This window comes from Eleutherodactylus coqui, chromosome 2 (genome assembly GCF_035609145.1).
Source record: "Eleutherodactylus coqui strain aEleCoq1 chromosome 2, aEleCoq1.hap1, whole genome shotgun sequence".
In the NCBI taxonomy this organism is placed as follows: Eukaryota; Metazoa; Chordata; class Amphibia; order Anura; family Eleutherodactylidae; genus Eleutherodactylus; species Eleutherodactylus coqui.
Window position 1 is genome coordinate 87,807,488 of NC_089838.1, and position 24,033 is coordinate 87,831,520.

Below are 24,033 nucleotides of genomic sequence, written 5' to 3' on the forward strand. Positions count from 1 at the left end.
TGATCTACATGTACTGCTGTAATATAGCAGGAAGCCCACGTCATAACCAGTCAGTACCCCTGTGATGTACATGGACTGCTGTAATATAGCAGGAAGCCCACATCATACCCAGCCAGTACCCCTGTGATGTACATGTACTGCTGTAATATAGCAGGAAGCCCACGTCATACCCAGCCGGTACCCCTGTGATGTACATGGACTGCTGTAATATAGTAGGAAGCCCACGTCATACCCAGCCGGTACTTCTGAGGATAAAGGGGTTAATATTATGTGTTATACATCTAAGTTAAAATTTACCTTTAGACAGTGACAGCATTGCAAAACATCAGCAAGGTTGCATATACAAATGTTTAGGTCCACCCTCTGAAATAAAATGATCAAGTAGCAAACAGATCAGTAAAGAGAGCATTACACTGCAACACATTTTACAAACATTTCTTAACAGAAAGTAATTAATCCGTTTCTGTAAAATTAAATCCTGCTGATTCCACCAGTAACATTGAATACCAGCGGCACGTCTCACTTTCAAGTTACAAACAGTTTGGACGGGCCGTAGTATTACTATTCGCCAAGTAATTCTTTTAGCCTGGAGAGTAGGGGCCTCAGGCTCATCTTTTCGGTAGACTTGGGAATTAGCTTTGAAATGGAAGAAACATACTAGGAGTTCAAAGCGGTTACGAGGTCTAACTGCCGCAAATACGAGGGTCGCATGCACAGCACTGGTAGACTAGTGTGAACGGATGCAAGAGTTTTGTACTAAACCCATTAACTTCATGATTCCCAAAGGTGCAGGTCTGGGGGAACCTAGGAAATGGTGACCATAATATAATACATTTCCACTTGTCTTTCAGTCGGGTGTTTTGTTGTTGGGGAGCCTCAAAAACACCAAACTTCAGGAAGACAGAACTGACTCTGCTTACAGATCCGCTTAGCCTTATTGACTGGGACAATGTCCTCAGAATAAGGATGTAGTGATGAGTAACTCACTAGAAGAGCTTAGGAAGGGCCTGGATGTCTTTCTTGAGTGCCACAATATCACATATTTATTCTGACTGACAGATTTGTGCTCAACAAGGAATGTTCTCTCCCTAAAATAGGGGAAAATTGGTTTCTACCTTATTGTTTTTTTTTACTTTCCTCTGAATCAATATTGTATGATATTAACCAATAAATATTCTGAAATGTCTTGCTTCCTGGGTGCTCACATGGTGCTTACGTCATGCATGTACTGTGCATAGTGTGTGTCTACGTGTTTAACGGGTTTAGTTCTTAATATAACATTGAGTGTGTTTATTTCTTTAATGGTAAAACGAAAAAAGGTTTGGTACGATGTTAGCCAGTGGAACAATGTGTGATTGTTCTCAGTGAGAGAAACCAAGCAATCTTGTAGATATCTTGTAGGAAGCGAGCTGTAACATCATGCACTTTTGTTAGCCATTAAAAGGTCTCATATCTACCAGATTGCTTGGTTTCTCTCACTGAGAACAATCACATAATATGTCTTTTATAGTAACCATGTATAATACATACTATTCCTTCCAACCACATCCCCACCTCACATGTACAATTCTCAATGCAGCATTGATTGGCCACTCTATCACATATATTGTCTTGGAGATGCTCACCTGGACTATGTTTCCCTATCTATCTGTAACTCAGAGAATGGCCCACTCTTCTAGTAGCATACATAGAAGATAACTATTGCATCAGATTCGGAAATGCTTGTGTGTTTTCAGTAACACTTTTGTGCACACTCAACTGGTCTTCTCCTATCTTTGATGGCAATTAGATAATAGGATCTTATGTAAGATAAAAAAAAGTTTTAAAAAAATTGTTCTTACTCCCACAGATGTACATTTACCAGTAGTAGCACCACCACCACCACCACCAAGTAGGCCAAGTAGGCCAAGTCCTTTGCTGGTGCCTGTAAGGAAATATAAAAGGGGCAACATAATTGTAAGCAAAAGCAGAAACTTGTTATCCTTTAGTGTTAAGAAATATTTGAGAGCACAAGAGCAATCATTATCCCGTAGTCCATATCCAGCGTATAAAGGAAACCAAAGGATACAAATAAGCAATAAAGCAAACTTCCACTTCTCTTACATAACTTTTTAAAGTACTTATGATACAGTAATGTGTACATCACTTGATGGAAAAATAGCAAAGCTTACCAGCAATGTAGATACCATATAGTTCCAGGATCACCCAACTCTCACTGATACGTACTTTTCCCCTTCCATGTAAAACTCCCTATACTACACTGAATCAGTTTGTCTTATGTATAGCAGTGGTTTAACCCCTTCCCGCTCGATGATGTATAGGTACATCATGGAGCGGCGAGGTATGTATAAAGAGAGAGGGTGCGTGACAACCTCTCTTCATACAGTGCGGGCGTCAGCTGTTTATAACAGCTGACACCCACAGGCAATAGCTGCAATCGGCCGTTCGGCCGATCACGGCTATTAACCATTTAAATGCCGCTGTCAATTCTGACAGCGGCATTTAAGTCCCCCAAACAATATTCCCCAGGGCTGCCTTACCAGACTGCCTATCAAGCCGTCCCCGTGGTGTGGCTTCATAGACTGCCTGTTAAATGGCAGTATGACGTAATGCTACAGCATTACGTCATACTGCAGGAGCGATCAAAGCATCACATGTTAAAGTCCCCAAGGGGGACTTCAAAGTAAAGTAAAAAAAAAATCAATAAAGTTTTTTTAATTGTAAAAAAAAAAGTTATAAAAGTTTAAATCACCCCCCTTTTGCCATATCTATTATTAAAAATCTAAATCATAAAATAAAAATATGTATTTGGTATCACCGCGTCTGTAAAAGTCCGAACTATCAAAGTAGTGCATTATTTTTCCCACACGGTGAACGTCGTCCAAAAAAACAAAAACGCTAGAAATGCACTTTTTTAGTTACCCTGTCTCCCAGAAAAAATGCAATGAAAAGCGATCAAAAAGCCGTATGTTCACAAGTTATTACAGTAATATCTGTTAAAGTTATCTAAGTATTTTGTACCCAGAAGGACCCCCCTGACAGATTGTTTTTTCTTATATGGTAACCAAAATGAAAATGAAAATGTTAAATAAAGAATTTAAAAAAAAAAAAAAAAAAGCCGTATGTATTCCAAATAGGTAATATCGGAAACTACAGGACATCCCGCAAATAATGAGCACTTGCTCAACTACGTCGACGGAAAAGTAAAAAAGTTATTACGCGCACAAAATGACCGCAGAAAATAATTCAAAAAAATTAAATGTCTTTGAAAAAAAAAGAGTAGTATAGTAAGAAAAAAAGCTATACAAGTTTGGTATCGTAGTAATCGTACTGAGCAATAGAATAAAGTTATCATGTCGCTTTTGTTGCCGTGCGTGCGCCGTAGAAACAAGACGCACTAAAAGATGGTGAAATTACGTTTTTTTTCATTTTACTCCACTTAAAATTTTTTAAAAGTTTCTTAGTACATTATATGGTACCTTAGATAGCACCATTGAAAAATACAACTCATCTTGCAAAATACAAGCCCTCATACAGTGACGTCGATGGATAAATAAAGGAGTTATGATTTTTTTTGAAGGGGGGAGGAAAAAAACGAAAATGGAAAAAGAAAAAGGGCCTGCGTCATTAAGGGGTTAATATATGATTCTGTTCAGCAACTGTACATCTTTCTGTTTTAAATATTGTTCATTCAAGTAGTTATCTTATGTTATCAAACCTCTTTGGCCTGAACATCACATGGCATAGTTTCCATATGTTTACTATAGAAGGTATCCATTGCATTTTGTGGCTATCAGTAACTATTGTAAGTTGTGTTTTACAGATTTTTACCTCCCTCACTAACCTAACCATATCATGGTAGAAATAACTATTATGAGGGGGGCGGAGCCTGACCGCTGAGGAGAATGGCCGTGTGAGAGTACAGCTCCCTCGGCAAGACTCCCTTACAGGACCCTTAACAGCTACCAGCAGCGCAGAGATGAGGAGATTCAAGAAGGAGAGGGGCACGGAGCCCTCAGGGACCCCGCGCATGAGCAGAGGACAGTCGGATATGCAGCGATACCTAAAGGAGAAGAGCCCCCGCTCCCCGCTGTTTCCAGCTAAGATGGCGCTGGCCCAGCTATCGGCTGTAGCTCACAGTAAGGAGGGTGAGGAGGGGGCTGCCTCGGACAGTGAGGACGGTGAAGCAGTGCCTAGAGGCTTCATGAAAGACCTTATCATGAAAGCCCTGAGCCCCATTATGGCAGAGCTGGGGGAAATCAAGGAGGATATCAAGCACCTGGGTCGACAAGTGGAGGACCTGGAGACTTCTTCCTCCTCCATTATTACACACGCTACAGAAGTAGCGCGCACCCTACGGGAACGCCATAATCACATCAACAAAGCCCTCTTGATGCAGGAGGACTTAGAGAATAGAAACAGACGCTCTAATGTACGCATCAAGGGGCTGCCGGAGTCGTGGGCTGCGGACTGCCTTCACAAGGTGACCAAAGAAATTTTGTCAGTTCTCCTCGGAGTGGAGAGGGCAGCCCCCATCGTGATTGAAAGGGTCCATAGAGCCCTTAGACCCCTCCCGGCTAATACAGAACCCCCACGGGATGTCATTTGCAAAGTCCTCTCCTTTGAAGATGCTTTCGCTATTTTAAGGGCGGCCAGAAGCCACAGAGACTTGAAACATTCTGAGGCCCCTTTACAGATTTTCCAGGATCTGGCCCCGTCTACCCTGGCAAAGCGCCGCCTCTTCCGCCCGCTCTTAGACGCCCTGAGAGAAAGGGGGATTAAATATGCCTGGCTGTTCCCCTTCAGTGTGGGCATATCTCACAAGGGTCGAAGGCTGAATATCCGTGACCCAGAGGATCTCCAGGCATGCTGGCAGTTTCTCGGGATGGAGCCGCTAGATCTTCCCTGCTGGCTCCCTCTTCCGGAGCTACCAAAATGTACAAATCTACCATCCATAACCGACTGGAGTATGGCACCCTCAGCCAAATCACCCAAGAGCAAGAAGAAAAAGAGCCGAGACCCCACCCCAGCAGGAGAATGAGGAACTGCTCCAGCCCGCTTGCTGTCTGGGCAAGAAGTTTTTCTTATCTGACCTCTGTTTGCAGTGCTGAGGTCCCTGTGCCACAGTTGGATTGAACAAGTTCAGGTCCACGCAGGGACAATGGCGAACTTTGGGATCATTTCCCGCTTTTCTCTTCTCTCATTTGGAAGCACCGCCGTCCCGTTGGTGGGCCCTCTGTGGACTCATTAGCTCATCAGCCTATGGTTAACTTGTTGTTCTTTCCCCTGTGCTACCTTCCCCCCTCCCTTCCTTCCTCCTGACTTATCCAAGTCAAATTTCATAGTTGGATTTACGCTGTTAACTTTAAATGGTCCTCAGGAGTCGTCTAGGGCATGTATAGTGCATCTCGGTCTCCATCTGGTTAGCCTGAGAGCTCTAGTATCCACTTTTGTGGTGGACACAGTCTTGCACACTACCCCCACTGACCGTCTCAGGATGAATTGGTCTTTTTCGACTTTAATACTTTGCTTTCCATTGCAGTGTTACTACCCCTTTTGTGTCCTCCACTTTCCTTCAGTGTTTGTTCCCAATTCCCCCCCTCAGCCGTCCTCCCCTTTCCACTGACAAAGTGCACTTTGTTTTGTTGAGTATTCTGATTTTCTCTACAACAGCATGTCTCTCGGACCCTTGATTGCTCTTTTGCCACCTGCTGGGGATGATCGCTTCCGTCTTTCCTCGTTCAACGTGAGAGATTCTCCCTTCAAAAGACACAACGTAGCGCAACTTCTAAGAAAATATGGCACCAAGATCGCCTTCCTACAAGAGACCCACTACAAGGAGGGTAAATGCCTTTCATTGCCGGGCAGACAGTTCCCACAGGGCTTCCACAACCCTCACCCGACATCCGCTTCAAAAGGAGTTTCCATTTTATTTCATAGGTCCACCACATTTAAGTGTGAGGCACAACATACTGACGGAGAGGGCAGAGCCATCTTTCTAAGGGGACGCTTAAATAACTTTCAGATTACCCTGGCCAACCTTTACACTCCAAATTCTAATCAAGTGACGTGGCTGGTAGGGCAGTTGGAGATTCTCAGGGAATTTGCAGTAGGTCCTATTATTCTGGGAGGGGACCTGAACCTCACGTTAAATCCTTTGCTTGACTCGTCAGTCGGTCGTTCCCAAATATCACACCCAAAACTGGGACTTCTACTGCGATGCATCTCGGAGAATGGTCTGGTGGATGCATGGCGCCAGTGCTCACCCTCCGCCAAAGATTTCACCTACTTTTCACATGTCCATGCCTCCTTTCAGAGGCTGGATTGCATTCTCATAGCCTTCAACCTTCTCCCCCTGTTAATAGACTCTTCCATTGCCCCCACCACTGTGTCTGACCACGCGCCGTTACACGTGGACCTAAGACCTCTATGCAGCTCCCCCCAGGAGTGGAGATGGAGGCTGAATGCCTCCCTCCTGGACTCCGTGGATGACAAAGCTGCGATCTCCAATCAATTAAAGAAATTCTTCGAGCTTAACGGGGGCGGCGATCAATCGGTCCCAGTGGTGTGGGAAAGGCATAAGGCGTTTATCAGAGGAGTGCTGATAGCTCTTGGATCTAGGAAAAAGAAAAGCCAACAAAAAGATATAAACGACCTACTGAAGCGGATCGCCAAGTTAAAATACACTACCAAACTCTCTGCTAGTAAAAAAAACCTTTCTAAACTCTCCGCCATCAGAAAAGAACTAAATCTTTGTTTAGAAACAAGATTTAACAAAAGGTGCCTATACCTCAAACATATAGCCTTTGCCCAAGGTAATAGAGGTAGCAAATATATGACAGCTATGATCAAGAAAGCCCGTACCAAGAACCAAATTGACACAATAAAAACCCATTCAGGCACCCGAGCCACTTTATCACCAGACATTGCAGCTGAATTCCAACATTTCTATTCCTAACTCTATAACTTACGCCCGCAACAGGACCAAAACGATATAGGTGAATCTAATAAGCAAATAAAGGACTTTCCAAAAAAGTTTTTCCTTCCCAAATTGGATTCGGAGACAGCTAACCAACTTCTGGCCCCCGTAACGGAAACGGAGGTCGACGAAGTGATAAACTCCCCCCCCCCCCCCCGGGCGGCCTCCCCCTCATATATTATAAAGCTTTTCGCAACACCCTAGTACTCCGCCTCACAGAAATGTTCAACGCTCTCCTAAGTGGCAGCGGACTCCCGAGACAGACCCAAGAGGCCCACATCACTTTAATTTTGAAAGAGAACAAAGATCAAGAGATGTGCGGCAGCTACAGACCCATCTCCCTAATTAATCTGGATGCCAAATTATGGGCTAAACTCCTTGCCAAACGCATGGAAGCACACATCCCTAACCTGGTGGATAGGGAGCAGGCCGGTTTTGTGAGGGGGAGGGAGGGGAGGGACAATTGCATCCGCGTCCTGCACGCAATGCACTATGCCCACGTAAAAAGAATTCCACTCGCCTAAGTAAGTACTGACGCCGAAAAGGCTTTTGACAGAGTTGATTGGCAATACATGAAATCTGTCTTACTCCACTTTAACTTTCCTCCCTCCTTTGTCGCGGCCATCTTCTCCCTGTATGCCGAACCCTTCGCTAGATTGAAAATAAACAACATCCTCCCCCCCCCCCCCTTTGAAATAAAAAATGGCACACGCCAGGGTTGCCCCCTGTCCCCTACCCTATTCATACTGGCCCTGGAGCCTCTTCTCCAGTACGTCAGGATGGACCAGGAGATACGGGGACTAACAGCAGGAGATCATTCTTTGTCCGCAGCTGCCTTTGCAGACGACATCATCTTCTTAATTACTAATCCTGAAACGTGGTCTCCCCAAACTCACTGCCTGCTTGGAACATTTTGGGACGCTCTCAAACTTTAAAATAAATTTTAACAAATCAACGGTTCTCAATGTCTCGATCCCAAAGGCCCACTGCGTGAGCCTGATGTCCGGCTCCCCGTTCTCCTGGTCCAATACTGCAATCGACTTTCTGGGAGTGAGGTTGACAAGGAAGATAGATGATCTTTTTGCAGCCAACTTCCCCCCATTAATTACTAAAATTAAAACTTTGCTACATAACTACGATCTCCCCTATATCTCCTGGTTTGGGAGGAAAAATATAATAAAATCCTACATACTCCCAATAATTCTTTACCAAATCTGGTCCCTCCCGATCCATCTCCCAGCTAATTTTTTCAATACTCTCCGCAAGATGTTCACCAAGTTTATATGAAGACAAAAGAGTTCCAGACTGCCTTACAGCCTTATGATAAGGAGGAGGGAGGAAGGAGGAATGGGCCTGCCGAACATCTCTGACTTTTATATTGCGTCTCATAATAGCTACTGGTCGAGATTGACCATGCCATCAGGAGACCCCTTCCTGTTTCGGATGATCACTGCCATGTACGGACCCTCTTTAACGGAGACCCTGTGGTTCCCCAAAAAAGCTGTCTACAGAAACAGGAAATATAACATGCTCCTGAAGGGACCCAGTGAGGCCTGGGACTCACAGGCCAAAGTATTGGCCCCGACTCCCTCCCCAGTCTCTCCATTATGCACTCTCCCCACCCTTATGGGCCTCCCGTCGGACCCCTGTACGGTCAGACTCTGGCAAAAATTTGGCAGCAAACCTCTAAGCGAGCTACAGTCCCTGATCCACCTGAACCCCAGGGAGATAGTGGAGACATTACTGCCCGGCCAGCCACTGCCTTTCCTCCAACAGGCCCAAATTGAGGGTGTAATTAAGGATTTTAAGAAAACTTTCATATCCACAAGACCCCTCACAGCCTTTCAGAGGGCGGTAGGGGCAAGCAGTCCGTCCGCCAGAAAAATCGCGTGCCTTCGCAAGCTTTGCTTCCTGCCCTCCCTAATCTTTAAGCCCACGTTCCTCTCCTCATGGGAGAAGGAGCTAAATATAACCCTGTCCTCTTCGGATACTCAACTAATCTTAAAGCTCGCATATAGACTATCCTCGTGCATCATTAATCAAGAAGCTCACTATAAGCTACTAGCTCGTTGGTATAGGACTCCGCAGTGGCTGGTCGACCACAAGCTAGCGACCACCAGCAAATGCTGGAGATGTGAGAATGGTACAGGTTCTTACCTCCATATTTGGTGGACCTGTCCACTCCTGTCTACCTTCTGGCAAAAAATAGCAGATTCACTTAAAAGAATTCTACCCAACTTTACACTAACACCAGAGGTGATGTTTTTGTGGAAGCCCTCAGGTGACTTTAGCCCTCTGAGGCATAGACTACTGGCACATGCAATCGATGCTCAGTGGAGGGACAGAATGGACCGGACCTACAATTTGGAGGAACTTTCCAGCTGGTCAAAAGGCTCACATAAGAAATTCCTTGAGACTTGGGGCCCTTGGCGTAGAATACGCTCGGAGCTCACTCTCTAGCCCCCCGTAGGAGTAGAGACGGAAGTCGAGCTCTCGGTTTAGGTCTATCTTGAGAGGACCCCCCACGGAGGGAGAATGCCTGCACAAGTTACACTTCAAACCCTCCCCCTGACCCACCCCCCTACTCTTCCCGGACCCCCTCCCCCCCCCCGCTTACATAAGTCATTGTCTGTCTATTTGTTTGCCTAGACATGGTCATACATATATATATAAATAGCAGAACAGAACCATCACTATATGCCACGAACCCTGCCTGTTATTTAGCCAGGGGACGTATAATTCTGACCTGTTTGATTGTACTTTATATGTACTTTATTTTAAAACTCAATAAAACTTTGGATTTAAAAAAAAGAAATAACTATTATGAATGTATCCTACACAGGTGTTCAGCTGTCTAATAAAAACTTAGTTTCTCCTCTATCATTCAAGATAGGAGAAAATGCTGATTCCAGTCCTTTAACTCATTAATTCCCACAGTCAATATGAGTGGATTATGAACAAAGGGGTTAAGAACCTAGAAAGGACCCTAGAGATGCATTCCCAATGCCTTTCCAAAGCATGAAATAACGATTGCCCCACAGTTGTTGTATAAAAACAAAAAATACCCAAACACTAGATATCCACACAACCATTGACAGTGGAAAAAGTTTTAAAAAGTTATTAAAAGTGAACCTCAAGCACTCTGAAATATAACTATAAACAAGGGTAAAATTTCATTTTTTTGTATCTGCAAAGCAAAAATACTCTATATATTATTTAATGAGTTATATGTATCCCCAAATAGTGCATAAAAAGCTACAATGTCACCCTCTTAAAACAGAGTCATACATCAAAGTCAATGGAAAAGCATAAAGTCATGGCTGATGAAACTCAGAGAGGCAAAATAAAATAAAGACTTTGTCATAAAGGTCCAAACAAGTCTTGGTGACTACTAAGGTAATAATAACTGGGGAATCAACACAAATCTTACAAGTAGATGGCCTTGTAGTATTATGCTATATCTCCTATTAGATAACTGATTCACTAATTACAAATTCAGACACTTACTTTATCTTACAGAGAAATGAAATATTAATATAAGCATTGATCAGAATTTAAACTGACTGCATAGAAAAGACAGATAGAAGATAGAAATAGTACATGGCATCACTGTATATTTTTATCTAAAGGTTTTAAGTAGAACATAAAATATAAGATAATGAAAATAATTAAAAACCTTGACATCATTTTTGTCCCACAGTTTTACTCATATTAACAGTTTATTGCTTATTATTTAATTAATTTCTACCGTGACATTTTACAAACCTGCGAAAGCAAAGTTTTTGTTATATTCAACTGCTATTCTTTACTTATATGGGGATAATTTTTGACTGGTGAGAGATAGGAGTTATTTTTCTTACCCATAGAGCACCATGCACTGAAAAAACTAATATTTAAGTCATTATTTAAACTATTTTGACAGAGAGATTTTCATATAAGCATTATGAAAATAAGACAATTAATTTACATAATAAACCAATAAAATGTAATTAATGTAAAACTTACCAATGAAATTGGCAACGCTCAGACTGAGGAAGATGACGGCAAGTTTCATGGTGCAGTTGTAGTTGTTAAGCTCTTAACTTCAGGAAAAAGTCAAGGCTGTCTTTAAACCTTAGCGTTACGAGCGCCCTTTATATACATCCAAGATGATGCTTGAGGGCAATGCTGACATTTTTTCTTATTTGCTGATTGGCACAGTAGTAAATGTTGTCACTATGCCAAAACTTTATTACTAGTTTGTGCGTATTCAATATTCATCAAAAAGATGTATTTTATTCTAAACATTCTGTGTTTGCTTTGTGTCCCATTGTACTTGCAGAAATTAAGTACGCATGATTCTAAATTGATTATATGTTTAAGTTATAACATTTTTAAAATAGGAAGATATTATAAATATAATTATTTTGTAATATATATACTAATAATGGAAATCTTAGTAGAAAGAAAGAGTAAAACATATATTTTGTATTAGTTCCAAAATAACAATAAGCACATAGTTGGTTTAATTATTTTCATCCTATTTAGGGCTCATGTCCATGGATGGGGTTTGAATTGCGGAATCTGAGTGGTGCACCTGCTCAGATGATCCACAGTACAAGCCTCCCATAGACAATTATGGGCACACGCACATTAATTAAAACATGCGGATTGGTTTTGCAGACCATTTGGTCCGGAAAACTAATTGCAGCATGCTCTATTTTTCCATGGTTCCCTCAGGGACGTCTTCCATTGAAGTCAATGGAAGCCGTCCGATCTGCGACACACCCGCAACTGTCACTGCAGGCGTGCTGTGGATCTTCCAGAAAAGCGGGAGATTAAAAACAAAATTTAAAATCTTCACTGAGCATGTGCAGGGGTGTGCTAGCTGGTGGGCCCATCCACATGTCAGTGCAGCAACCCACTTCCACGGAGGAGCAGATGGACGACCTGCACGGCCACACAGAGGATCCAGAATGTCCTCATGCCTCGGGCAGGGTGGGATTCCATGGCGGGGCTCGCGTCCACGAAACCTGACCCGCCCGTGAGCATGAGGCCTTACACATTCATGGACAAATTCTTTTTAGAGAAAATCACAAGTCATAAATCAAAACATAAGATTAAAATTAGAGGCAATATTCCTATCAGCTTTTTATTAAATGGGAAGTTCACTCTGAGAGATCCCCTGGCAATGAGCTTATCTAAGAATGTTCTGCCTCTGGAAAACTCCAGCAATCATTTATAATCTGTGCAGGAACCTGACAGTAAGAGTTCAGTTTCCAAGCAGATCATGTGCGGGGGCAATGGAGCATTACTCAGTCCCCAATAAAATCAATGGGTCTCCTGAAGTAGTCCTCTTGATATGGGAACTTCACTATAACTCATTTTTAAAATAGGAAGCTATTAAAGTATTGTAAAGTATTTGAATGTGTTTTCAAAATGAGATAACCTTGGTAACTTGTCATTAGAGTTCAGCATCTGAGCCTGCTCCATATATCATGGATGCAAGGTAATACCTGCTTTCAATGGCCAGAATTGGATGAAACTCTGCATCCTTCCATGTAATGCCTCAGTTGCTTTGGCCAAAAGCTACTGTGGCATCTGAGTGGTTAGACAGTGGGGGTAGGGTTCCTCATGTCAATGACTAGATGGGACAAGGAAGCAGGATTCATACCTAGGAAACAAGGAAGGTCAAGACGTTTCCCTGATCTAAAAGTAACCAAAACTGCCTAACCACAGGGCAAACCAACCCTCAAAGGGGCAACCCAGCAGCAGGCATCTTGGGCTTCCCTGAAACATCCCTAGAAGCTCAAGAAGAGCAAACAAAGAAGGCCCAATGGGATAGATCCAGTAACAAAGAGGAAAAACATACATGGAAGGAGTAGAATAGAACAACAGGATAACAATACAAACTGACACTGAATCCACACAGCACCAAACACTGACCAGAACAACTCCCTATCCTCATTACACAGAACCAGGATAGCTTGTAGTTAAAACCAGTACCTGTGTAACCTCACCAAAACATCCCAGCCAGCCTATTAAACAACTACAGAGCTGAGGTGATGTTTCTTCCATAATGTAACATAATGAATCTGCATCTGCGCTACCAGGCACATCACATGGTCTGTGGCTGATGCTCTGATGTCACACCGGGCCCAGATTGAATCCTAGACAATGTCTGTAGCACCATAACACCCATGTTTCCTGATCGGACCACTGCTGTAATCAGAGGTGTAACTTGAAAATTTGGGGCCCCAATGCAAAATCTGTAACAGAGCCCCCCAACTATAATGCTTTATTCATACTACTAGGCTCCCTATATGGAGAATATAGGCCTCATGGGCCCCAAAGGGTTCTGGGCCTAGGTGCAACCGCATCCCTTGCATCCCCTATAGCTACACCCCTGGCTGTACTATTGCAGAGTATCAAGCCACTGCTATGGCTGCTAGTGAGCCTACTAAAGGATCCAATCTGCCATCATAGTAGTTATATTAAACCCTGCCAGGTTAAAGTACTGCAGAACAGAAGTATTCCAGTGCATTGTATAAGTGATCAAGGACTTGCATGTTCAAGTCCTCTAGTTGGACTGAAAAATGTTTTTTTTTTATTTAACATTTTTAAAATATAAAACTAATTTAGCATATGTGGAATCTAAACAATAAGGAGGCAGCAATACAATTTTTTTTTTTTAATTTTCAAGCTATTAAAACATGCTAATTAATTATCGAACACAATATACACCATTAAAAAGCACAATGTCAGAAATATTATTTGATCACCTTACTGCCCCCTCAAAAAAGGGAAATAAAAAGTGATTCAAGTTATATTTACTCTAAAGGGGGCAACAGCAGAAACTACATAGAACCCACCCTGCGAAAAAATAAGCCCACACAAACCTATTTTGATTAAAACTTAGAAAATGTATGGTTGTTAGAAGAGGCTGAGCTTGGAAAGCCGTCTATGAGAAGAGGACCATATAGAGCATGGTAGAAAAAGCAAAAGTTCCACCTTGCTTGCAGTCTCCAGCTCTCATTCATTGAATGCAGATATAGTCACATACCTTCCCTACCGTCCAGGCGGATACCTGCCCTGGATTCCGCAATGCAAATATGCCCATGAGTGTAATGCACAATTTCAATAAACCTATACATGTAAGTCATTACAGTCCTCTTGTATGTTATAACTGGGTGAACAGGCTGCTAGCAGGGAGGAAGAAGGTGGTGGTGGTGGTGGTGGGGGGGGGGGTATGACATTATTGCTTCCTAATGTTAAAGTAGATAAATACTACTTATCCATATCCACTTAAGGGGTGACTATTTCCCTAATCTACAGGGTTTCCTATTATTGTGTCATCCTATTGTAGTATTTTATCCATGGTGACCAAGAAGCCTCATAATTGGGTATTTTCTTGCTCCTAATAGCTGGTATTTTTTTATAAATTCCATGTTCAGACATCCTGTCTATAATATTTTGAATGGAAGGTGGCTCTGTGGACTTCCAATTCCTTGCTATGACCAATTTGGCAATTAGTAATAGATGGACCACTGTGCGTCTGTATCTGCTAGAAATCTTTCCTATTTCCAGCAATAGTAATGCCCTTGAGGGTTAGGTGCCAATTCGATTCCCAAGAAATTAAATATTAATGCAAAAATTTGCATTAAAAGTGCTAGTTATCTGTATTTTGATACATTTGAAAACGTGGTACAAATCTCATCTAAGCTACAGATTTTGAACATTTTACCCCGAAACATCTGAATGTTTTTATGTCATAATGCGCTTCTACATACTCATAGTAGCACACATAACAGTGTATCTTACAAGCACGGAGACCATTTTAGGGTATGTTCAGATGTCATGTACGCGCTGCCTATTTTCCAGTTTGGATTTGCATGCAGAAAATATGTAGCATTTTACAGTACAAACAATGTGAATGAGATGTTAGAAACTTAGGGCCCGTTAAGATGCAAAGATGATCGCTCAAAAATTGCTCAAACGTCAGTGAAAAGTGACCAAAGCTTCTCCGTTTCAGAAAGTTCTGTTCTGTTTTCAGCATTTTAGCCAGACAAAATATGATTGGTAATGACACAATTGTGTCCAAACAAAAATCCAGCAACTAATGTAAACCTTGTAGCTTCTCTCCGTTTCAGAAATGAAAGTCTTGGAGCCGTCCAGAGGTTAGTCAGAGGGACGTTTTTTGGCATATACGATGGAACACTTTAATGGGAAACAATGTAGCATTAAGGTTCCTTTACAGGTAAATATCACCCAAATAATCACTGGAAACACCTGTTCTCAGTGTCAGTTTCCTGAAAATCACTTCAGGGGTGCCGGCAGACCATTGCCTTCAATGGAGCCACCGGTGCACCACTGTAAAACACGGACATGTGAACACAGCATAGGGAATTCAGTGGTTGTAATAGATGCGTGTTTTGGTGCATGCATATACAAGCACATGGACACACTTGTGTGAATCCACCGTAAAGCTGTAGTCTCCCTAATGGTCGCCTTTTTCTGTCACTCAAAACGCATTTCTATCCAGTCTGGGGTTTGTCAGATGCTGTTTTTTAAAGTCTTACTGTATGTGGTCATAATCTTGGATACTGTGCCTCATGATACAGACAGTCATCTACTACCTTTGTTACAGAGGCACCCACTATACAGGCCCCAACAATCTGACTGTGCTGGAATTCAGTCAGCTATGCCATGATTCCCACAACTGCACAGAACACTGAAGACAAATAGCGCTTACCATATCTTGATGCTGTTATACAAATTATAGCATCACACAACACCTACAGCACTGTCTATTAACTCCGCTGTAGTACACATGTATGGATCCTGGACCATTAGGAGGGATCCACACGGGAGCTACCCTTTTCATATAGTTAAAAAGTACTGATAATATTGTGAAGTATGATTCACAATCCCATGTAATGTAATGCATGCATTTCGTACAGTTTTCATATTTTTTTCTTCACCTAAGATTGTTGGCACCACTCTTATCGAGACTCTTAGCAACTGGACCTCTTGAAATATCTGGAGTTTGCAGCATTAACACATGGCATATACACTGGAACACAACACAACTTCTAGGTTGACAACCCGCAGTGTCTTTGTCGCCATACCGAACCAGATCATTTAGGGGCATACCTCCCTATCAGACTTGCGACAGATACAGTCTGGTCCACACTGGGCCTCAGGTTTGTAGCTCCAGTAGCTGCCGCAGCAGCCTCTTCCCCCTTTACACCCCTACTGCTGTCCTATCTAATTTAGCACACAGAATGCCTGATTTCATGCCCTCTGCAGGCCACCACCATGGACCATTCAGCGTCTCTGTGGAGGAGCAGCTGGCAACTAGAGAGCCCTACGAGAGGAGAGTTGTAATGGGAACATCAATTTCTTCCCCATATCAGCCGTCAGTGCAGCAGCAGAGGAGCAATGTCAGCTGTAGCAGACTGCTACTAAAAAGACCATCTGAGGGAGGAACAAGGTTAGTGGCCAGTCTGGGCAGCCATGGATCCTTAGTGATTCCAACCCTTCCCAGCTAACAAAATAATCTGCCAGTGTTGTGGGCGGACTGCTATTTCCCTGGGCTCCTACTCAATGAACCTACAAAGCTGTGCTCCGTGAACATGCACCTGCACCTGTTCTGTGAGAGTGGGGGTCACTAAAAGGGAGTTCGAATTAACGAAATGAAAAAAATTAAATACATCTGGCTGCTCCTGGGCTCCAGTGCCTGGTGGCAAATGTAGCCCTGATCTACATATGTATAAATATGCCTGTGCACTGTGGGTGCCATTACTGGCATACTTGCCAATTCACTGTTTCGAGCTGATCCCTCTGGTGTACCACTAGGGATTTTAGGGCTAGCAACCGGGCTCCTTAGCGATCAGGGGACCACCATCCCCTGCAAAGCACCGCTCCACTACCGTTGGGGAACGGCTGTGGGTGAAAGCCAGGAAGGGGAGGGAATGTTACCAGGGAGCGGCGGACTCCCCAGTACGGCCCTCCCTCCCACTGAGACTGCAGCTGTGATTGCTCACAACTGAGGACAGTCACTGCACTACCAGCCACGTGATTGGTCCGGCTGACAGTGCAGTGAAAGTGAGGTGAAAATGAGAGTGGAGTCCACAAACACGCAGTACAACCAGGTATCTACTACAAGTAATCATGTACAGCAAACAGAAGAAAAGAAAACCGGAGTGCAGGACCTTTGAAAATATATATTTATTACATATAGAAAATTCATATAAAGAAAGAACACAAAAATGCACACAAGTGTAAAAACACATGAAGTCTAAAAAAAATCCCCAGATAACTATATGAATCCCAGAGAGTACAATACAAATCAGAATAGATCTATATCACTAAATCTGTGCAGGGCAATAGCCATCAGTACATCTGCAAAATACCCCCATCAAGAAGGAAAAGCAAAGTGCATGTTGTAGATAGTAATATAAGGCTCCTCAGGCTTCTACCTTAGTGTGGGGGCTAGACCCCCTGACACACATTTCCAACAACCTTCTTCAGAGTAGTACTGCCATCCACACATTCTATCCCTTAAACAGTGTCCAAGTAGTTGAGCACACCAGTTCATAATCCACGGCCCTTGGAAACACCCCTACACCTTCTCACAGCAGTCTTCCTTTATTAAGGATAGTACATCATATGTAAGGGTGTACCAATATGGCTTTCACTGAGGTTAGTGAATATATACAAGACTGACTTAAGTGACAGAAAAGAAAAAAAGTTTTTTTGTATTAATCAAACTAACAGCCAGTCTCGTATTGATGTTAATCCCTGTCACAGGCGACATAATGGCGCATATCTTGACGGCACAGGGAAGCCAAGAGCGGCATGCAGCTCTCATGGAGCGATGCTTAATCAGGATAAAAAAGACATTGCATCCATATAGAGGCTGCCTGAATGCCATCCACAATGCCACAACGACCACTATGTGCACAGTCACGCTCTGACACATGGACAGGAAAAATGGACCACATGCATTATAGCAACCTTAATAGCAATCTCTATAAGGGCTTTTTCAAACGGATGTAGGCGTTTTTACATGTGCCCGCTGACGCTGTAAAAACACGCGAACGGGTGCACAAATCTGCTGTTTGTGTACCCGTAACACGGCATGGGCCAGGCGCATATACGCCGCGCCCGGATTGCCGTCGGGCAAGGGGGAGACAGTTTAGCTATGCTAAAGTACCTTTCCCCTTTCCGTCCCCTGTCCGCAAGGGAAGGAGGTGGGAGCTAGTGTGCTAAGCTAACATCCTCTATCCGCCCCTTGTCAGCTGCCAGTAATGAGAGGGGACGGGAGCTTATCAACTAGCTCCCATCCCGTCCTGCCCCCTCCTATTGCAAACAGTCGGCAAGTAGTGAGGGGGGAAGGGAGTTTAGCAGACGTGCTGCTAAACTCCCTCCCACTTCCCTTCTCCAGCCGCTGTCATTGGATCCCATAGGAGTCTATGGCAATGGCTGTATTTCAGCCTGGAAAATTGGTACTGAATTATATTTCCTGGTCGTCGTAAATGCGCCCGGCTGAAATAAGCGATTTTGGCCGGCTGGGCGCTTTTACCCTGCGGAAATACGCCCGTGTGATCTGATGCTTTGGAATCCAATGCATCAGATGGTAGCGTATATTGGCTGGCCGTGAAAACGGCAGCCGATATTCGCACGTGTGACTAAGTCCTAATAGAAAAGGGAAAAAAGCCTTCTTAATGTGAACATAAGTGAAGACAGTTTTTGAAAAAATAGGGAATAAGTAAAAAAGTACATGACAATAAATTAAGTGGAGATAATAAATAAAGCCTATGATGCATGTAACTGCAATATAATGATACAGAAGATAAATAAATCCATGTGAAATGAGGGACAAGAAATCCCAGTCTGACTCCATAAATTAAAACATTGTACATATAGGCATTAAGAGAATACAACAGTATAACACCCTTGACAGCAATCTCTAAGATAAGAAATCAAAAATATATATATAAAAATATATATACTCACCTGTCCGCCGCTGTCGGGGCTCTTCGAGTCTAGCCTCTTGGCCTCCAGCACTGCTCTGAAGCTCTTTTAGCAGGCAAGGAGTTTAAATAAAAGGACTGCTTCTGATTGGCTAAGCGCTCATATTTAAAACCCTTCCCCGAAAATCACTGTGGGGGTGTCAACATCTTTATTGCTTTCAACGGGGCCTCAGGCAGTGGCGGCACCATTGAAATCAATTGGAGAGCTTTGCGATCCTTTGCCACAGCTGTGACAGCTGTTGCAGGGAATTCTTTACTCCCCACAGAGAGTGCTATCATCACTGAACACTGTGACAGTGCTGTCACACTGTTCAGTGTTGAGGGGACTCCCCGCGGGGAATATTTACATGCATCACGGACATTCTTGGAGAATGTCCAGTCTTTTGCAGGTGCGCGCATGGGGAATCAATGCTTCTAATAGATGCACAGTTTTGCACGCGCCTATGTATGTGCAATACAATGCTCGTCTTAATGAGGCCTTAACCACTGTCTATGTTAATATGACACTCATCAAAATACAATACAGTGCAATAGTGAGGTATCGCAGTAAATTGTATAAGCAAAAAACAATACTAATTAAAGTCCCCTGTGGGAATAAAGAAGGAGATTAATGTTTTTTTTTTAATTATTACAAAAATGAAAAACACTGGAACTTTGAAAAAAGAACTTTTGCTAGTTTCAACAAAGGTATTAAAAAAAAAAACAATATTTTTGACATCACCATGACTGTAAAAGTCCGTTTTTTTAAATAATGTTTTATTTTGCTACAGTAAAACAAAAACAAAATGCCAAAACTGCACTATTGTGGTCACCCTGCTTCTAAGAACAATTTGTATTAAAAGTGATCAAAACATTGCATTAACCTGAAATTGGTACTAATAGAAACTAAAGGCCTTCCCTCAAAACATAAGCCTATTCACAACCCCAGTGACAGAAAATTAAAGAAATGCAGACATTTTTTAGCATTTTTCAGTACATATTATGGTACAGTTTACTAATTATTTCCTCTTAACATAAATTTTTATCCCACAATAACTGAGCCCTCATGTGGCTATATCAGCGGGTACATAAGAAATATAGCGACGAGCAGAAGACAAAAAATGGAAAAAAGAAAATATTAGATGCCCATAAAGTGCTTTTGTAAAGCTTTACAGTATCCTCAAATCCAGCCCCCATGCAATAAAATAACAAATCACCATGTACTCCCCTCTCCCCGCTCCTGCTGTGCACCACCGCACTCCCTGACCCTCCGCACTTGTGTTTGTGTACGGGCCACAGTCCCACCTAGTTTATGGGATGTCATAGGTGATAAAGCCAAAAACAGAGTTCAGCAATCAGGAGGTCGGCCTGTAAATGTGACATCAGAGGGAAGGCCGGAAGGAGCGCCCCAGGACACAGGGGGAGCGGGGAGAGGTGAATATATGATTATTTCTTATTTTCTCGAAGACGGACTGGTTTTATAGGAATTTTACAACTTAGAAACCCCTTTTAGGGCTTAAGGCGGCTTTACATGATTGTGTATTCGGGTCACGTGTTGTCCGTATATTCCACAGACAGCGTGCACATTTATATCTGTCCCTTCATCATTCCTCTCTTTATTTTATCCCCTTTGTATTCCCTGGATAATACCCGCCATCTGGGAGAATATCATTGTTATATTGGAAGTGGCATGTTACGGTTTATCATTCCCTTCTCACATTTGTCTAAGTGAAGCTCTTGTAAGACTCCAATAAAACTATATTGATGAGATGCTTTCTACTAGTTGTTGCTGAACTTATCCCTCCGCACACAATGAAGGACTTGCATATAGGACACTTCTTATTGTGTTTCAGCAGACTAGTGATCATCAACTGAACAGACTGTAATCTCCTGGCATTTTGTAGGAATACATTTTCTGCTTATCTACATTGGACTGATGTCTCTTCAGGAACCTGATATGTTTTGTCCAGTGGTAGTATAACCCAGTAATCTAGCATTCTGCTAGGAGTTGCTATATGCCTCTTGCATCAGCATTGGAGCTTCTTGGCTCCCGTTGCAAGCAGAATATAAGAGGAAGATTTCCTCATCCGTTTTGGCTGTACAATGAAGAATCTTAATGAAATAAGTAAATATGTAATGTTCCACGTATGTCTTCTGAGAAGTGTTCTTGTACGGCAGCCAGCAAATGTTTGCTATAAGGCTCAGCATGGAAATCTGCAACTGCCTAGCTACAGAGCTGGGATTTTATTAAAAATTAATTTACAATAATTGAGATCACTAAGTAGAGTAAATTAAATGATAACTATTCTGCAGTTCCTTACGGTTGCCACAATTATTATTTTTTAGGTATTTCCACTTTTGCACAATAAAGACCCATTTTGGGGATATTATTTGTTTTTGGCATCAGTGCCTTTAAATGGCCAGAAATGTTTTATTTTCCCATCACCGCAGCTGAGTGACGCTTGCTTTTGCATGATGAGCTGTAGTTTTCATTGATAGCAGTTTGAGGTACATAAAGTATTTTGGCACCTTTTTTATAGTGTCTGTTTTGAGGGATATAGAGTGTCATGAATGTGTTGCATTGGTGCTTACTAAAGATGAGCGAACACCAAAATGTTCGGGTTCGCGTTATTCGAAACGAACTTCCCGCGATGTTCGGGTGTTCGTTTCGAATAACGAACCCCATTGAAGTCAATGGGCGACCGGAACATTTTTGTATTTCGCCGATGCTCGCTAAGGTTTTCATGTGTGAAAATCTTGGCAATTCAAGAAAATGATGGGAACGACACAGCAAGTTCTCCTCTGCCACAGCTGTAACAGCTGTGGCAGAGAAGAACGATGTTAGCCCATTGAATTCAATGGAGCCGTCAATACAGCCGACTCCACTGAATGCAATGGGCTGCCGGCGATCGCGGGATGAATTGTCGGAAAGGGGTTAACTATATAAGCCCTTTCCTGCAATTCATCCAGAAATGTGTAAAAATAAAAAATATATATATATACTCACCTGGTGCCGACAGACGGAGTTCAGCGCGGCAGGCTGCAGTTCTCCTGAACTGCTCTGAACAGCTGTTAGTAGTATTCAGCAGCCGGGGATTTAAAATCCCCGCCTGCTGAATAAGATGCCTCTGAATGGTCACAGCCTGACCAATCAGAGGCCAGCCCTCACTCACACCCATTCATGAATTCATGAATGGGTGTGAGTGAGGGCTGGCCTCTGATTGGTCAGGCTGTGACCATTCAGAGGCATCTTATTCAGCAGGCGGGGATTTTAAATCCCCGGCTGCTGAATACTACTCACAGCTGTTCAGAGCAGTTCAGGAGAACTGCAGCCTGCCGCGCTGAACTCCGTCTGTCGGCACCAGGTGAGTATATATATATTTTTTATTTTTACACATTTCTGGATGAATTGCAGGAAAGGGCTTATATATTTAACCCCTTTCCGACAATTCATCCCGCGATGGCCGGCAGCCCATTGCATTCAGTGGAGTCGGCTGTATTGCCGGTTCCATTGAATTCAATGGGCAAACATCGTTCTTCTCTGTCACAGCTGTTACAGCTGTGGCAGAGAAGAAGGATTTGTCTTCTATATGTTCTCAATGGGGTTGGCGCTGCTGCCGCCGGCCCCATTGAGCGCATATAGACGAACATCCGAACATCGTGTGGTGTTCGTTACGAATAACGAACATCCCGAACACCCTAATATTCGCCCGAGCATCAAGCTCGGACGAGTACGTTCGCTCATCTCTAGTGCTTACAGATGCAGCGATGCTGGTCATGTATTTTTACTTTATTCAGGTTTTTAAAAGCAAAAAAAAACTGAAGCGCAAAATAGGGTTTTTCGTTTATTTAATTTTCTTGCTACATTTTTCTTTATCCCTGCAGCAGACTAGAATCTAGATCAGTCACATCATATAGGACAATAGCTGACATGGGAACTAAGCTCTCTGTTACCCTAAAAACCCAACTTTGACAAGACCCCTGGCAGCCTTTTATACACAATGGCAGCTTAGGGTCTCGTGAAGGGCCCCACGGCTGTCATGGCTGTTTACCTTTTAAGCACTGTCTATGTTAATATACCACGCATCAGAATACAATATACTGCAATAGTGAGGTATTGCAGAGAATTGTAAAAGCAATAAAAGGAATGCTGGTTCAGGTCCCCCGTGGGAATAAAGAAGGAAGTTAGCTTTTAATAATTACAAATATGAAAAGCAATGAATTTTTTTTTTAAATCCTATTTTCAACAAAATAATAAAAAACAATATATTTAGCTTCACCATGATTGTATAAGTCTGTTATTTTTTTAAATAACGCATTATTTCCATACATAGTCTACACCCACAGCAAAAAAATATCCAAAATGCCCAAACTGCACTATTTTGAGAACAATTTGTATTAAAAGTGATTAAAAAGTTGCATGAACCTGAAAATGGAACCAATAGAAACTGTAGGTCTTCCAACAAAAAATAAGCCTATTCACAACCCCACTGAGAGAAAATGGCGCAATTGTGCTTTTTTCCATTTCACCCTATGTAGAAATGTTTTAACGTTTTTCAGTACATAATATAGTACAATCTTATTATTATCACTTCTTAAACATATAAGTTTATTGCACAGTAACCAAGCCTTCATATGGCTATATCAACGGAGAATAAGAAAGGTATTCTTTTGCGAAGGTGTAGAGCGAAAAGCAAAAATGGAAAAAGACAAAATATCCGTGCCTATGAGTTTGTTTTATAATTTTTACTCCCCTCTCCCCGCTCCTGCTGTGCACCACCGCACTCCTTGGTCCTTCACACTTGTGTTTGTGTACGGGCTACAGTCCCGCCTAGTTTATGGGATGTCACAGGTGATAAAGCCAAAAACAGAGTTCAGCAATCAGGAGGTCGGCCTGTAAATTTGACATCAGAGGGAAGGCCAGAAGGAGCGCCCCGGGATATAGAGGGAGCGGGGAGGGGTGAATGTATGATTATTTCTTATTTTCTGCAGGACGGACTGGTTTTATAGGAATTTTACAACTTAGAAAACCCTTTTAGGGCTTAAGGCCACTTTACA

The 24,033-nt window shown here is 42.6% G+C and overlaps 1 protein-coding gene across 3 annotated transcripts in view; it reads right to left on the reverse strand.

Annotated features, from left to right (window-relative positions):
- The window catches only part of LOC136611517 (plasmodium-specific hydrophobic abundant protein-like), a 389,058-nt gene extending 377,940 nt beyond the window's left edge, over nucleotides 1-11,118 (reverse strand). For 2 of the 3 annotated variants that reach the window (XM_066591184.1, XM_066591186.1), the window contains exons 1-3: nucleotides 10,985-11,118; nucleotides 1,842-1,924; nucleotides 298-363 (exon numbers count right to left, since the gene is read on the reverse strand). In XM_066591184.1, the coding sequence (XP_066447281.1) occupies nucleotides 298-363; nucleotides 1,842-1,924; nucleotides 10,985-11,033 (198 nt within the window). In that variant the 5' untranslated portion in view covers nucleotides 11,034-11,118. The remainder of the gene's footprint in view (nucleotides 1-297; nucleotides 364-1,841; nucleotides 1,925-10,984) is intronic. The other variant, XM_066591185.1, reaches the window with a different exon arrangement.
- Between the last annotated feature and the right edge of the window lie 12,915 nt (nucleotides 11,119-24,033).